General features: G+C 36.5%; 1 protein-coding gene across 1 annotated transcript; it reads right to left on the bottom strand.

Annotated features, from left to right (window-relative positions):
* Positions 1-573: 573 nt before the first annotated feature.
* evpla (envoplakin a) lies at positions 574-13,352 on the bottom strand. The gene is made up of 22 exons (XM_079460102.1): positions 13,180-13,352; positions 11,492-11,591; positions 11,253-11,407; positions 10,940-11,063; positions 10,626-10,757; positions 10,478-10,519; positions 10,190-10,351; positions 9,915-10,022; positions 9,656-9,751; positions 9,451-9,561; positions 9,095-9,241; positions 8,833-8,987; positions 8,632-8,729; positions 8,268-8,443; positions 8,009-8,187; positions 5,899-6,037; positions 5,500-5,693; positions 5,239-5,389; positions 5,054-5,137; positions 4,389-4,496; positions 4,207-4,299; positions 574-4,050 (listed from the first exon to the last, which is right to left on the bottom strand). Exons 1-22 carry the CDS (start codon positions 13,224-13,226, stop codon positions 1,294-1,296), a joined length of 5,358 nt encoding a protein of 1,785 aa, XP_079316228.1. The 5' UTR covers positions 13,227-13,352; the 3' UTR covers positions 574-1,293.
* Positions 13,353-17,971: the final 4,619 nt, after the last annotated feature.

The raw sequence follows: 17,971 nt of genomic DNA, 5'->3' as shown, positions 1-17,971 counted from the left end.
AACAGGAAGTCATGATATTTGTATTGCGCTGTGTTTATTTTATTTTATTAATTTAGTTTAGTTATTTAAGAAATGTTAACAAACAAACAATAACTGCTTAATAAATAAAAACATGATGTCACATACAGTAGTGTTTAAGTATAGGTGCAATTCTCTGGTGGCCCTGCAGTTGACCTCAATCTTCCTATGATTTACTCAGGGAATTGAAGCACTTGACAAGTTACAACGGTTTTTAAAAATGGTGCATTAGTCTAAGATAATTCATAGAATCTACTTAGCCCTTACGATGCTTTTGCTTTACGTATTTGTTGGGGTGAACCAATGAGCATAACTTCAGTCTTGAGGTAGTTAATATGTGTCCTCTCTTACATTGACTATTCCGGCTCATCAACTGAGCAAGTGTAGCTATTAAACGTATTTGATATTAAAATGTGCAGAATATCTGTGTAGAAAACTATTACAATTTAAATAGAACATTTATTATATAATGTTGTGTATGCTTGCCTGCAAATAAAATATTTGATTCCATTAATGAATGTGCCTTGTTCAGTTAAATGGAAGACAACAAAAAACAAATCCCCAAAAGGGTTATTTATTTCATTTTTATTCATCCTCAACACATATTATAGTTTCAGAAGCTAAGAGTTTGATAATGGAAATACATAAATAATTAAATGTAACATGACTGATCAGAATTTGCACTTCTAGCCCATCTTACCATGGAAATAAAAAGGATAGTTTCTCTGTATTTCATTATTGATGATTATTCCTTATGCTGTATATGTTAAAATACAATATTTGCCCCATAACATAATAAATATAGTAACCACAAGTACATCAGATGCTGGGATGTTTACATGAATAGTGTAGTCCAGATTTATGGCCCACGTAATGTGATCAAGTTGGCAGATGTAAAAGCACCTGATATTTAAAATAATCTTAGTACAGTATAGATGAGATTAGATGTTACTACTTTTCTTGACCAAGAAGAAGGTGAACAGTGTGGAAACTGAATTACAGATAATCAAATAAACAGAGTGTAGGTATCTATAATTGAGCGGCTATGTATGACTAAAGTATGAAGAGAAAGAATTGTTGGAGGTGGCCGGAAGCATCAATAGACCTAGGGGTGGGTCAGTATTACAAAAAGCCAAAGCCTGCTTGTAGTTGATCTTCTCCTTGGTGATAGGATCATTTAACTCTTTGGCATAGTTGATCTCTTCCTGAAGCTCTCTCATCATTGTACTGTTGATCATTTTAGATTTGACAGCATCCACAATGTTGACTCTACCTTCAATGTTTAGGTTGACGTACCCTCCAGTCAGAAACTGGGGACTGTTTAAGTGGTTGGCTGTTAACTGGGATGTATGACATAGGTTTATTTTCACCAGCCACAAGAAGAGCAAACTCTGAGATAGGCATTGTGCCATCCTTGTATTGTTGTAGTTGGGATTTAGTCACCCTGCCTTCTTTTAAGGCAATGTTGATGGGGTATTGCTTGCCACTCTTGCGATCTTGCAAAACTGATATATCACCTTCGGGTCCCATTCTAGTGATTTCCTCCCAGTCACATTCTAGTTCCTGTATTTGTATGTACTGGCTGCGATCAATAAAGCCTTGCATGTAGGCATCATAAGGGGACATGTCTTTACCAGTGTTAGGGTCTAAGATGCTAATTTTCGTGGAGACATTGACCTCTTTTGTGTGAGTCTCTGAGGATTCCTCTTTCCTCAAACTGTTCTTTAGCTCCCTGATTATATTTTCTCGCTTGTAGATTGTGTCCTTTTCATCCAGAATGTGCCTTTCAAGCTTCTGAACATCTGTCTCCATTTTGATGCTTCTGTGCCTGTTCATTTGGTTTCTTTCACTCATCAGCCTAGACTGCTGTTCGAATGAAATGCTGATGTTTTGCCTTTCAGATTTCAAAGATCTCAGCTCTCTCTGAATGTTATCATTTTCTTTTTGCAGTTTGTCCCGATTATTAAATAGGTTGGTCTCCTCCACGGAAGTGCTAGATTGTTTGCTTTGTTGTTTGTGCTGTTTCTCCTTTAGATAGCGAATTTTGTCCTCAAGGTCTTCTCTGGCATATCTCTGCTGAAGGACCTGTTCGTGAAGGTTGGACCGCTCTGCCTCCACTGCCTGGTCTTTTTCTACACGAACAACTTCCTTATAGACAGTCTTCTCAACTGATTTCTCTCGCTGCAGGATTTCTATCTCGAGTTTCATTTTTCTGATGTCTCTCTCAAACCGCATACTGTCACTGCTCTCTTTATCCATATCTGCTCGAAGGCTGTTGGCTATTTTGTCTAGTTTTGGATCTCTCTCAACTTTCAAAACTTCCTCTATAACTATGTTCTCTTCAATGGGGGGTGGTGCAGTTTCTAACTCGTAGATTCTAGATTTGATTTGTCGCAACTCTGTTTCCACCTGGATCTTTTTTTGCCTTTCCTCGCTGCTCCTCAGAATTCTCTCCCTGTCCTCTATAAATGTTCTCAACTGCTGCACTTCAAGCTCAAGTTTTCTTCGATTATTGACTTCTTCATCTAAACTCCTACCAAGCCTCTCATAATGAAGGCTTTGTGTGGGGTCCTTTTGTAGACGAACCACCTCCTGAATGATTATTTTTTCCTCTGGTTTTTGTCTGTCAAGCTGAATGTACTTATTCTGAAGCTCAAACACCATTTCCTCGGTTGTTCTTCGCCTCTGAGTTTCTTCCCGAAACTCTCTTCTGAGACGTTCTGCCTCTTTTTCCAGAAGTGGGTCATCAACATAATTGGTTACATCTTTAGTTACAACCTTGGTCTCAACCTTTGACTTTTCAGCCTTCCATTCGTCCCTGTCTTTTCGTAGACGCATAAGGTCAGCCTGCAAAGTACTGTATGTTCTTTGCAGGGAATAGACTTGGTCTGAGAGCTTCTGAATTTCTCTTACATTCTCTGGACTTCTTTCCTCTTTTAGAACCTCCTTAAGTACTTCTTTATACTCAATCGTAGGTCTCTCTGCACGCACAGCTCCAATGTCAGTTTTAATCATGGTGATTTGTCTTTCGTAGTCTGAGCTCTGCCTGCTGTTGTCTTGAAGGTCCCTCCTCAAACGCTGTATCTCTGCCTCTGTTTCAGGGGCCACTCTGAAGATCTCATTTATAATTTCTTTGACTTCAACTTTAGGTTTGATGTGTTGTATTTGAATATGGCGTGACTGAAAGTTACCGAGCACAGTCGTGAGATCTGTGTTCTCAAATTTCATCTCTTGTATTCTGGACAGAAGGTCTTTAGACTGACTTACTAGTTCAGGGGCCTGCTCAACTGTTTTAATTTCCTTAGTGATAACTTTAGGCTCTATGGTGGGAATGAGCCTCTCCAGGGAATTTATCTGGCTCCTTGTTTGGGAGATTTCACTCATCAAAGATTTGCACCTCTGACCTTCATCTGAGATCTCTAATTCAAATGTGCGAACAGCTTTCAACATCCCTGGGTCTTTCTCCACTCTTACCACTTCCCTTTGCACCACTCTTTCTTTTATATTCTGCTTCTTTTGCTCCCAAATTGTTATTTCTGTTTTCAGGTGAGACTTTTCTTGATCTTGAATTCGAATTTCGTTCCTTAACTTGCTAATCATTTCGCGAAGGTTTGAGGCTTCTACATCCAACCCAGGGTCTTTCTCAACTTCTGTTACCTCTCTTGTCACAAGCTTTGGCTTTGTGTTCTTTATTTCACTTTCTAGACTAGTCATCTTTCTTGTTATCACTTCAATCTCAGTTTGGGTTTTGGTACGTTTCAGTGCTTCTTCGTGAATCGTCTTATAAAAGTCCTGCACACTGGCCTCAAGTTTTGGGTCACGGTAGTACTGCAAAATTTCCTTCTCTTCAAATCGTTCTACTCCTCTTCGGCTTTTCAAAGACAAATATCTGCTATTTATTGTGCCAAGATTCTTCTCCAGATTGGAACGTCTAGCCATTTCCTCCATTAACTCTTTCTGAAGACCTTCAGTGTCCTCAAAAGCTTTTTGTTGTACCTGCTGTTGTTGTACCATGTGTACTTTTTCTTGATTCTGTGAAGAGAAAATACTAGTTGGTTTCTGAGACATACATTTTTATTATACAGTAAACTGTTTATTATTTACTCTAATTAGTAATATATAACTTTATATAATATAACTTTACGATAACTGTGCTAAACTTAAATTGGCTCTCCTATTAAACTGCACCTCAGCCTTGATGCACTTTGCTAAATCCATTTGTTTCAATAACTGGTCACTCTCAGCTGTTGTGTCAGCATAACGGTTCATAAGATCCTTTTCCTGTAGCACAGCAAAGAATGTTTTATTTAGTAATATTAAGTATTTCATTCATATTATTTTAAAACTGCATGTATGTTTTCATATCTTACCTGTTTTGCAACAGAGCTAGCCAGTGTGGAGGTGTAAGGCCTTTTAGCATTTGTCAGGGGTGCATCATTAAGAGTTGCTTTGTATGTGTCACAATTCATATCATATTCCTGGCCAAAATCAATGCAATATAGAATTATATGACACAATAAAGCTAAACATGTAATGTTTATTTCAAGGCATTTTTGTTAAATACTGTATACCAGTGGTCCTCAAACTTTTAGATCAAGTACCACATTTAGTAAAATTAGTTATTCCAAGTACCACCTAATGACGAATATACACTTAAAATAATATTTTTCTTTATACCTCGTCCTCTAATTCAAATGAATTATTGATAATACAAACACTTTCGTTCTTTACCAGTTGTTTTCAAACTAATAAAACATTGTTTCCAAATGTTTTCATGTTTTTCAAGTAAGTCAGCCGTAATAGTGGACACAAATCACTTTTCTGTAGTGCACTGTACACAGGAATTTATTAACTTTGTGGGGACTTGCAGAACGACTACAAACTTATATTAAAGACAAACAATGAGGAAAGAACATTTAACACAGAATATATGTATTCTTAAACATCAAGAGAACAGCTGAATATAACAAACAGAGACACCGGACGCGATCTAACATCTATCCAACTGTTAAACAAACAAAAACATCTTACTTACATTGAGAGCACTCTGTAGGTCATTAGAGAGATCAACCACCCTGTCCATGTCATTACCCTTCCTCCGAATATCTTCAACCACCCTCTTTGAATGAACAAAAAACACGAAGTCACACACACTGATTTAAACTATGCTATTGTTTACCATAAGATCAGTTGTAATTTCATATAGTGCAAACATTTTACCTTCTGAGAGTTTTGCTTAGCATTGATTTGAGCCAAATCATCCCTGGAGTTGATTTTGTTGTTTGGTAGATTATCTAAGAAGGATTCCAGTGATTGGCTCACATTCTGAAAGTCCTGGTGTTTTTTGCTAGCATCTTGCAATAGCCTCTCTCTAAGGAAATAATGTTAATGTTTTAACTGCTGAGAAGTGTAAATGTAAACCAAAAAACACCAGCAATACAAAATAGATAGACTATCTACATTTGAGTATATAGCACTGACCTTTCGTTTAGCTGGTTGGACACATTGGCATATCGACTTTGAAGGTTCTTCACCTCTGATTCCTGTTTTTGTATATCAGGACAGTACTCCTGGTAACCCTGCTTAAGTGAACTGCACTGCTTCTTGAGTGTCTCTAGGTCCTCGCTAAGATTCTGCATCTGACTTTGAGTGGCAGCAACATCTTTCTTTAAACTCTGAATTAAAAGAGGGCATATTTGGATGATGTACTGTATAACATTACAGCACTGATAATGCTTTTCAAGGAACTATATATAAATGACATTTGATTGTACGCATTTTTGTGTTGTAACTTTATGCAGTTTTTGTTTGTGGTTAACCCAAAACGTAACCATTTATGAATAAACATTGTTTTATCCTATTAAATACATAAGTTGTTACCTGAGTCTCTTGGGCACGGTTCTGGATGGAACTGGGTGTGTCTGGGATGGCAGAATCTTCACTGAGCTTTTTTTCAAAGCCTGTGACAGTGCTGTCCATATTTTTCAGCTGTCTCTGTAAAGCCATGGAGGCATTCGTTCTAGAAAGTTTGAAAAGAGGTCATTTAATATTTGGTCTTTCTATTTTAATTTCCCTTTGAATTTATGAAATAATGTACAGATTTTGCTATTTCTGAAGGAGACATCAAAGCTCCATTTCCAGCAACCATCACTCCTTGAGTAATCATGCTAAATCGCTAATATTTTGCTTTAAAGCAACACTTTGGAGTTTTTTCGACCTTAATATAATGTCTCTAAAATTATTTCAATGGTAGAATAAAACGGTTTAACTGGACAAATTAAACCACACTTTGTAAATTCTGTGTTGGGAGTCGGTACACACATCCCATCCCTTGCCTGCGGAAGAGTGCGAAATGGTTTCCAAACAACATTTCAGCATTCACCAGTTCCATCAGCTTAATAAACAAATTCACATGTATTGCACTACATACGGGGACTTTCACAGTACATACCCTGACAAAACACACATGCACTCTTAAAAAGGGTGCTACAAATTGTTCTTTACAGCGATGCCAAAGAGAAGCCCTTTATGATTCCTCAAAGAACCATTTACTCAAAGGTTCTCATAAGAATTATTTATTTCGGTAACACTTAAGATTAAGGTTACCTTTATATAGCATTGTGTTAATTAATCATGAATAAGTCATTTACAAATGCATTATAAAGCAGTTATAACAGCATTAATAAAAAGGGGGAGTCTAACAAAATACATACCTAAGACAGTCAGAATCGGATAAGTTAAACAACATGGTTTGAAAAGTGATATAAGATATGAAATATACAATAATAAGAAAAACCATACAGTCTCCGGTCTGACAGCCTATTTAGCAAATAAATTATGAATAAATACATTTATTAATCATTTATAACATTTGAGCTAAAAATGGCTCACTATTTGGCAGGTATTTCATTCCCTTTTTATTTACGCAGTAATAACTGCTTTATAATGCATTTGTTCATGACTTATTAATCATTAATGAACACATTTGAAAATGCTTTATAAAGGCAACCTTAATGTAAAGTGTTACCTTTATTCTTTTTATAATTTATTACACCCTTTTCCTCTACAAAGAACTTTCTGTTAAACAAAAAGTTTCTTCATATGGTAAAGGCAAAAATGGCATCGTGAAGCACCTATTTTTAAGTGTGTAGTCACAAGACGCACAAAAACCAATGGGATTTGATGTCATTGACATGGTGTCCTAAATGTATCTGGTCAAGGTGTATCTTATAATCTTTTTCATTCTACTGTGACATATTGGACGCTTATAATTTATTACATTTATCAAATATATCTGTGATTGTGTTTAGCAGACATGAAGTCATATTTACAGGGAAAATAGAGGGTGTGGCTTGTGTTTCACCTGCAAATTGATTGAATATTGAATAGCAGGCATTTCAATTTAAAATAGAACTCACAGCTGACTGAGAGTTGGGGGGAGAAATTAATGGATGCTCTGCCCAAGCCGCCCAACTGACGTAATCAGAAGTGGATCGCCACTGGAGAGCGGAAGTGCGTTTTAAGATTTTAAATCAAAATGATGAAGGCAATGAATTTTAAAAACCTGCACGGCTGAGTTGCTTATAATAAAACTGTAATATTCCATACAAAATATTTCAGGGTGATTTTTAAAATAATTTAGCGTAAATGTTTCTGAACAGGTTTTAATTTGTAATAACAAATGTCTGTATATATGAAGAGTTTGATTCCAAAATTAGATAACTCTAACTCTACTTTTTATTGTGTTATGTTTTTATTGTGTTTATTGTGTATTGCTATGGCTTAAATCAAATCCAACCAACTGCAGTTTGATTGATATTAATTGGAATGCACAATAAAAAAGAGGATTATTGAGGATTAAACTCTTCATATACTGTATATACATTATGATCAGCTGTATTTAACTTTGGTAAATTAGCTAAATCTGTACTTCATTCCAAACTTCAGGCCCCCACTGTTATATATTTGTGTAATTGTACATTTTACATACTTCTTTCTGTAGAGATCATTTAGAGCCTCCAGACTGTCTTGTTTATTTTTGGCATCACTTAGTTTTTGGGGTAGAGTAGAAAAGGTTGGTCCTTTAATGTTCTGTGAGAGAAGAGGTTCTAGGTCCTTCTGGGCTGTGGCCCTTTGCTTTTCTAACTGCTGGAGGGCTGCTGCTGTTTTCTGTTTAGAAAAGAGAAAAGTAATGATAAGTATCTAACCGTCTGTAACCAAGGGGAGTAGGCATGTCAAGTCTGTCTCACCTCTTGCTCTTTCAGACGATTTGTGAGATCTGTGACAGGGTCGCTGCGGTCTAGTGGTGCTCTAAGGCTGCTTAGGGTGTTTTTCTCAGTTTGAGCTAGATCTTTATCCAGTTGGTTTAGACGGCCAGACAGCTCCACAGCTTTTGGGTTTTCATCAGCTCTTAGAGCAGGAGGAGCTAAAATAACAAATGTGACAGTGTGATTTGGGGAAAAAGATTCCAATGAATCTTTCTCACAAACACTTGCACTTGAGGTTTTTCATCATCATAACCTGTTACTTGCCAAAAACTGAGACTCAAGCTCAATCCTGGCCCACCCCTATTTATCTGAAAGAGTGAGTATATCAAAGGACTTCTCTATTTACCTGAATTCTGTAAAAGGGGGGCCTTTTGTGGCTGATTGTTGAGCGAAGCTCTTAGAGCAGCCCGTCTTTTCTTTAAATCTTCCAGTTCCTTTCCCAGCCTGCTCATAGAAGGGTAGATTATTAGATATTCTTGGTATTTAGGCATTATTTTCAAGAAGCATACTTGAAAGTTTTGTTTTGTATAATGTGTTTTTTTCTTACAGGTCAACTCTATTAATGGCATCAGGGTCAGGGGGGGGAACCACAAAGCAAACTCCTGGAAATTTTGTGCTTGTCCCATCACTGGACTGCACCTCCCAGTTGTCACAGTCAGTGTTGGACTTCAGATTGAACAACTCTCCTCTGTTCAAGGAAGCCTTGAAAAGAACAAGTATATAAAATATTTAGCAAAATCTCATTGGCTCAATAGAAAATTGGTAACCATAACTTCTATGTTTTAAAGAGATCTTGAAGAGAATCTAACCTTGGGAGTTTTCCAGTCACACAAAGATTCAACAGTGGTAGTTTTACTGGGAGCAGTGTGGCGAAGTTTAAGTGGTGAAATGGCGGTGCTTCGCTTCCTCAGGTCGGCCAATAGCTGCTCATTATGTTGTAGAGTCCTTTCTTCTGCCTGGTCAAACATAGAAAACAAGAAGCTTTTACCATACTGGGATATTTACCAAGGGCATTTGCTGAGCTGCATTTATCCAGTGATATTCCTTAAACTTTTGTACAAGATATAAATAACTTGCCCTGTGTTCTACTTAGTCTGAATAAATATGTACTTTTATACGTAAGTTTATATATTTGTATATAGTTTTAAATCAAATTTGATTTTACCTCAAGTTGCATCTGAATTTCGGTGTTGGTTTTACCATTTATTGGTTTGGTACCAACAGTGGACCCGAGCTTGGACAAAGATTCAGACAAGGTATCTGTATCCAGTTGATACTGTTAAGAAGAACAGAGGCAAACATTTTATTGAAAAACATTTTATGGACTTTCAAAACTATTTTGAACGGATTCATTTGTCAGTCCTACTTACCCTTTTATATTCGTCTATATTGTCTAGATGTGTTTCCTGACAGATGCATAGATTCAGAAACTTCTGCCATTCATTTCTTACAGTGTCTCTCTGGGTCTGGACACAAAAACAGCACAGCATATGCTAAATACAACGTTTCAAAATCCAATTTAATGCAATTACACAATATGTCATTTTAGTGTCATTAGTTTTGCCATTCTCTGTAGCAATTCAACAACAAAACTGATAATGTCAAATAAGGTTGTTTGTGTTTTCTGACCTGTACAATGCTGGGGGCAGGATGTTTCAGCTCGATTAGTCGATCCCCATCATCCTGTAGTTTATTGACCTCACTTTCATGAGACAGGAGACTGTTATTTTTAAAATTCTGCAAAGAGACCAAAGTAATTTCTTTTAGATTGACTGCTGTCATTCTCAATTCAGACATTAATGATAAGTAATAGTAGAGAACAGAAAACAGTAGCCATTTTTTTTTTTTTTACAGAGATATGTTCTTCAATTCATTCCTTTGTGTATATAACATGCCCAGCTAACCTCATACTGTCTACGGACATCGGCATGGTCGGCCATATGATCACTCCAGTCCCGTTTAATGATCTTGTTCTGCTCTTCCTTCATGTATGTTACTTCCTTTTCACAGTCCTGCATGTAGTCGTACAGGCTATTCAGGTAGTGACTTCTCCATTTTGAATTATCCTGAAACGCATTGAAAAAATGATTAAATGCTCATTTATTAATTATGATTCAGAATAGTCTCATTCACAATATGTTCAGGGGACCAACAATTACGGTAAAAGTAGAATATTGTGACTGATTTCTTACCAATAAGTTAGCATATTGCTTCTTAATATCAGCATATTCCTCCTGGAATGACATAAGGGGTTGTTGGTTAAGTGAAAAGTGAATCACTCAATCTAAAATGATAACATATTTTTCCAGCTGATGGAAGATGCTGTTTTTAAAGCCCAACCTGAGAACTGGTAGATCCAGGGATCAGCTGGTTGTTGTAAGACTCAATCTCCTTATGGAGGATGTTATGAGCTGCAATCTGCTTCTTCACGTCAGGCAAAGTGGGCCCGTACTCCATTTTGCTTACATCTTTCTGTGATGTTTTCAACAAAATGGTTGATTATCAAACACAGCTCACTTTTTTCTGTATTTAGTATTGCAATACATTTTACTTGAAGTACTGCTTGCATATAACTACTTCTGATTATAAATGCAAAATTGAAGTAAAACAGTCGAAGCAATCATAGTGTGTTTTGCTTGTGTGTGTTTTCTGACCTGTTTCTGGTTGAGCACCTGAGCCCAGTTAATACGTGGCTGTTGTTTCACACTGCCCATAGGCTCATACAGCTCTCGGTAAAGGGAGCAATCTTTCAGCCAGCGCTCATGAAGCCGACATACACTGGATTCGTGAGAAAAGTAGAAATTAAAATTATGGAGCTTGTGATAAGCAATGTGAATAGTATTGGTTTTCATATAATTACATAAGAGTACAGCATTCAAACAATTCAGCCCAGTTTTAATGTGACAGAACAATAACAAAGTGAGTCATGGCCATTTGGGTGTGGAAGATGCCTCTAGTGTAACTCACTCATTTTCTATTTCTGTTGTTTGAGGGTGTTTCATTTTCTTGGCTTTGTCCACATCCAGAAACAGGTCTTTCAGGAGCCCCTCTGCCTGGCCTAGGAGGTCGGCATTCTCCTTCTGATGTATTAATGTCTTGTTTTTCTTTTCATTTTCAGCATCCTGAGCAAAGAGAAACATGTCAATGTACTCAATATATGTGTTTATTTGAACACAAATGCACTGACTTAAAGAATGTATTCTTACAACGAGCAACAGTTCTTCTGCACGCAGTATATCTTTCTCTACGGTGTCTGCATTGTTTTGCATGCGAGCAATCAGCAAGGTCAGGCTACCCATCTGCGACCTTTGGGTTAAAAGTCAAAAAGGTTACAGTTAGGTATGCAATTGGCTGGTGAATAAGATAAAATACACTCAAATGCAGAAGAAAGTAGTTTAAGAAAGCATTAGGTAGACATAAAACAGAATATGTCAAGACCATCAAATTAGTCGATTCTCTAAACCCACTTATCCTTGGCAGGATCAAGAGGGGATCGGAGCCTAAATCTTTAAAAATGTATACACACTAGAATGAACCCTTGATAAAATCTGACACACCCTAGAATGAAAACAAACCAGAAGTTGTCAATCAGATGCCCGTGCTGATACATGACCTAAAATCATTTAACAATAATAATCTCATAGAAAAACACGAAGAGATACATTTTAATGAAAGTTCATGTTCTGAAAAGAAAAATGTTGAAAAAAAGAAAATATTTTTGGGACTGAAGAAGGCAAAAAAGTGTTCAAACGAAACCAAATTGGCACTAAAGGAGTGTTCACCAAAGTATTTATATTGATTCTATTGATTCTAATGACAGACATTATTAAACCAGCCTAGCATGACCTCATACCTAAAGAACATCTTGAAGGTGTGGACAGCCTCCCTTTGTATAAAACTTCTAAAAGCCAAAGCATAAGGAAAATAAACCAAAAAGAATGTATTTCAGCTATTCTCTAGGTAAAGATTATCCAGTTAATGTGTTTTCATAACAGAAATGTGTCAAACACACTATAGAATTGTTCTATAAAGTTATTCTAGCTCTCAAGATTTTTCACAATTTCAAAACATACTGAAAGTATTTGTCATCTGTCTGCTATGTAAATTTCTTTTACTGTTTGTAGTTATGCATGACCATGTCAAAAGATTGAACCAACACCCACCAGTCTAGTGGTGGAACAAGCATGTCAGCCCTTACAGGAACTGAGCTATCAGTATCTGTGACAAGGACACTCCTGTCACTGTTTCACCAACGAATCTGGTGGTCCTGATCACTGCGTATGTGTACAGTACTTGGATAAAAACATACGTATTCAGCTGTTCATGATACATCTAATGCACTGACAAATATTCCTATTGTGAAATATAGGTGAGCACAATGGTGTAATTGTTAATTACAATTACTTTTTAAAGGACGATCTAACACAGAGCACAGCTATACTTCTGTTTTTCAGTTTAGTTTAATCTTTACTCAACATATTTAACATTTCTTGATAACATTTGGAGTACAGGTTACAAAATAAATAAATAAGTTGTTGCAAACCTAACCATATACAGACGCTTTCTATTTTCTATGTCATTTAATGTTTAAATAGTTATTCTGATTAAATGTATTTGAAAATATATCTGATATGTTTAATGATCTAGAATTCGATAAATGAAACCTTAATCTTCAAGATTTACATTATACAGTAGATTTAGAATACATTACACTTTTACATGTTATGAATCTCAAAAGATATTTGTGAGACAAATTTTCATAAACTTTTGCTGCTCCGCATCGTCATTTTAGGTGTCAATTCTCTTATTTTACTCAAAACTGATCCTGCCTGAACACAAGAAAACTGAACAGAACCAAAACAGCCTGTAGTATAAAATCACCAATAATACTTACTTTTTCTTGGTATCATCTTTGATTGTGCTTGTTTTCTTCCCAAACATCCTGAAAAGTTAACTTCTCTGCTGACAGTGTGTCAGTGTGTCTGGCTTGCTTTTGCGTTAACCCCCACAAACTCTGTTCTGCACACACACACTCCCTCTGCCTCTCTACAACTGTCACGCAGAGCTGAAGCAGAGCTATTCTTCTGTTTCCACTCCACCCTGAGAGACAGGTGTTGGGCAACACCCTGACCACCTCTTTCTGCAGGACCGGGTTGACCAGTTTCACCTTCCCATTCTTTCTAAACACACACACACACAGTTACACTTACATCTCTGTCATTCATGTGTTTTCTTTTTTGTTTGGTTGCTAGTTATATGAAGGTGTTTATATATAAACATTTTAACAATATGTGACCACAATGTCACTTAGCCGACTGCTATTTGAATTAAGTCGAGACCCAAATAACCTTACGAAAATGGAAAACCACAAACACCTCAACACGTATTGGATTAAAAACGCACTCATCATTCTTAGGTTTGGGTGATTTAGTATTTGTTTACACGGCGTGGAAGTTAGTCTAGTTATGAAGACCATTTGGGAACATTTTTCCCCTCACAGGACTAAGCTAAACTGGGGAATTTAATTCGTTTTTACAAACATGTATTACAAACATGCATTACAGTTGTGCACCTTTAGACAAAACAATGGCACTGGTGTATTTTAGTTGTGTCTGTGCAAGCAGTTTTTAGTTTAGACAGCTCGAACATTTATCTAAGTCTAGAAAAAGTCTTAAGCCCTGTACCTGAAACCACCCCGTGGGGTTGCCAAATAATACTTATAATAATAACCAGTTACTCTTTTTAGTATTTCCTGTGTTGTTTCGTGGTTTCTGCTGTGTTAAAAGAGTCCGTGAATTTGAGATGTTGTGGAATGTAGCTGGGCCACTTTCTCTCAGCAGGGTTGTGGTAGTTAGCCCACATTTCTAACATATACTGTCACATGGTAGGGTGTGACAAAGCTTAAGGCCTAGAGCCTCACTCTGCAGTCACTCCCTTTACCACCCATTTCCAGTTCCTTTATCATTGTGCCATCTCTGTACTTTGATTACTTCATATTTTCCACGAAACACTAACACAAAGCCTGTATGTAGAATGTGAAATATTCTATAAATGTTTTAGCAAATATCAATTCTTAAAAAGCTGGGAAACAATTTACATTACATAATGTTTTACAAACCCCCAGCATGTACTGTACACTCTCGGAAAAAAAGGTACACAAGGGTACAAAAAATGTTCCTTGAAGAACAGTTTTGTACCTCTTCAATAAATGTACCCTTAATGGTACAAGTAAGACCTGTGATGATACTGTTTGGTACCTTTCAAGGTACAATTGATATTAAGGTACATATTTGTTCTCACATCAAGGGTACAGTAACCTTTATTGATATATAACTCATTTTTATTACACATGCAAATAGCATATGAAATAGAAATTTTGTCTAAATTAAATCATGAGTAATCCCCTCATAAAAATATGATAATACATTTGGTTTTACTCAATTGACTTTAAAATTCTTCATAATATCAGTTTGAATACAGAATATTGACACGATTATTTATTGAGTATTTAGGATTTATTTTGATACATAAAAAATATCTCTGACTGTTTTAAATAAATGTTTTTATAATATATGAGAATATAAATTCGCATTTATCCACAATTAGTATCTCACGCATTATTGGTTGCTATGTTAATTATTAGGCATAGCAACAACGAGCCGATTGGCCGAAGTTAACTGCCACACAGTGTTCTAGAATTTTCAGTCAGAGCGGAGAGCGGGAAGCAGGTTGCGTGCCAGTGTTTCTTGGTGAGGCTTTTATTAGTTCAAAATAACAGAGTTTGGATTTGGATTAGTATTATCAAACTATAATTCGAGAAATTTTGAAGATGTGTTTTTAGTTTTAGGGTTATATTTAGTTCTCAAGTCTAAATGTCAGTCACCCGGTTAAATTCGGGCATTCACGAAACGTTAGGCCTACTTATACCCAATGCTGCTATATATTCTTTACACCTTTTAATAATTCCTGGACATTTAATAACTTTAAAATTAGGTTATCGCGGGTGCATACACCGTAGAGTATTGAATTTAACCATTACTTTCGCTAATTTTTGGGATTGCAAGTGATACGAGATTGGCCGAAGTCTGCCGCCATTACGGAATATTCCGCCAACCTCAAGCATCTCCGGCATGGCTTTGGCGTCTTTGTCATCAGAGGAACTTCTGTCAAAATTAACAGAGGCTAGGCTTGAATTGTCAGAAGAAGAGAAGAGCAAATTCAAAGGTGAGCTTGATAGTTTATGTTAACGTTAGGTAGCTGCACGTTTTAAGTACGGCAACACACACTGTTGATTGAGTAGTTTTACATGAACGTTTTCCAGCCCGGCTATATTGTATTTACATGTAGCAGCAATGCGATCTGTCAGTCATACTTTTCCTCTTCCTGTACTGGATATTTTTTCTGCGATTAAATGACAATAAAAATGTTGGCTAACTAGCATCTTCTTGTAGACTAACATGTATTCGACCATTAGACCTTACAGGACCAGTACAAGAAGACCCAACCAGATGCTGCAATAGTGGATGAAAAAATGAAACAAACATTTGCTTGGAGGAGGAGGGAAATAGTGAATGGCACTCCTGTTGCTGATATTTTTCAAAAATATCCCTTCCTCAGGACTCCTTCAGTTGTAAGTATAACTTGCCTAAACTGTTTCACATCTGTATGAGTTATGGTTGTTTTCAGACCTGTAGTTAATTTACATCGTTTCGAAAAGGGGACACTTATTTCAGTGTTGTCATTCTTCTGGGTTCAACTAACTTTCACAAGGCAACGGTGCAAAGAATACCAAAATGTGTTTATGTATATCACATGTGAGTAAAACTGTCCTCTTATTGGTCAGAGTTGATCTTTTTTTCAGTATGTTCCTATACACTATTAATCAAGATAGATTGTCAAATTTGGGCTTATGATGAATTTATTTGTACATTAGCTCTCATAATGCAAAGCTATGCGTTTGCTCTCAACAACAGCAAAGACAAACACACAAACAGAATTAAATATTTGTTATCTGCATTTTAGCTATTTCAGGAATTGGGCCGAATGCATGACGTATCTGATTTAACCCGGCGCTTCCAGGTCTCCTTCAGCAAAATTGTGCACAGTGTGTTGAGGTTAGCTAAGGGGAAATCTTCTAGAGAAGCACAGTACATGGATGCCAGAGGAGAGGCTGTAGCAGAGAATATTTGTGGTATGCATGATTTCGGTGTAGGCTTTGCTTGTTTTAAAATTTCTATTTTCGTACTGTTCAACATTAGACCTATTAAATTTATTTTTAGATATGGATTTCCGTGCTGCTCTGGTTTTACTTCCAGTGATATTCAGGGAGAAAGTGGACAATTATGTCACCATTGGAGTTGTACAGGTATTGCGTGTTTCCTATGCATTCACAAAAAATGTACTCTATCCCCTCTCACACTGTAAAATCTGTAAATTTATGAAAGATTGCAAGAATTACTTAACTGGTAATTACGATAATGTGCTGTTCACACATGCGACGGGGTTCCATCTCTTTACTGGTTAGATGCCATTCACACATCCTTACTAAAATACCAGCTAACTCAGTGGCGGTTTCCCAGACACGGATTTGTTTAAATCAGAAGTTTAATTATGAAATTTAAGTGATTTTAACAAACACGTCACACTAAAAACATTACTTGAGTGCCTTTTGAGACAACACAATGGTACTGGTGTATTTTATGATATGTCTGTGCAAGTTGTTATCAGTTTGAACAGCTCTAAGACTTTTTTTAGTCTAGGACTAGTCTTAATCCCTGTCAGGGAAACCAGCCCTTTAATTCAACTTAATTATTATTTTGACTCTTTTATAGTCGTTTGGGAAATAATTTTTCTCCGGACTTTTCTAAAACTGATTTTCTTCTTTTTGTTCAGGATGAACCAGCTACTCCATATCTCACTGTACAGATTTTGGGAACATCTGACTGGAAACAGGTCTTCAGTGAGAAGAGAATCTTCAGCACTGTGAAAATGGAGGGATCTGAAATTTGCCAAGCAGTTGGAGTCGAGGATGGAGTTCTTTCAGATTTTTGTGCGTATTTTGTCTTCAACCTTGTTGAACTGTTGCTTCCACATTTGTTTGATTCTAATTTTCATGCATTTCATGTTTCATATGACAAGGACTGGTGTTGTTTGATGCCAGGAGATGAACTGGACTACTAGGCACTTGACCTCTATATGGTTGATGTTTTTTATGTAGGAGCCAGATATGTGTAGTCACTGTACTGGTTTTTGTAGAATTGTTCCAGTGTTTTTGCATTATTGCATTTTTTTGTGTTGGGAATAATTTATTCTTTATAATTGTAATGTTAATGGTATTGTTCAGGCAAAAATGAAAATTCTGTAATTCAATCACCCTCAAGTAGTTCCAAACCTGTATACATTTACAGTATTTTTTTCTGCTGTACTTCTAGAAAGATATTTGGAAGAATGTCAGTAACCAAACAGATGTCGCCCAGCATTTACTGATGCAGTCAATGGTGGTCGAGACCCGTTTGGTTACCAACATTCTTCAAAATATCTTCCTTTGAGTACAACAGAACAAATACATTTATACAGGTTTGGATCAACTTGAGGGTGAGTGCATGATGACAGAATTTTCATTTTTACCTGAACCATACCTTTAATGACTGCTATTGCATGAAAAGTGATAAAAATATGAATATGTT

The sequence above is a fragment of the Barbatula barbatula genome (genome assembly GCF_947034865.1).
Source record: "Barbatula barbatula genome assembly, chromosome: 7".
Classification (NCBI taxonomy): Eukaryota; Metazoa; Chordata; class Actinopteri; order Cypriniformes; family Nemacheilidae; genus Barbatula; species Barbatula barbatula.
This window is presented reverse-complemented; position numbering and strand designations above follow the sequence as displayed.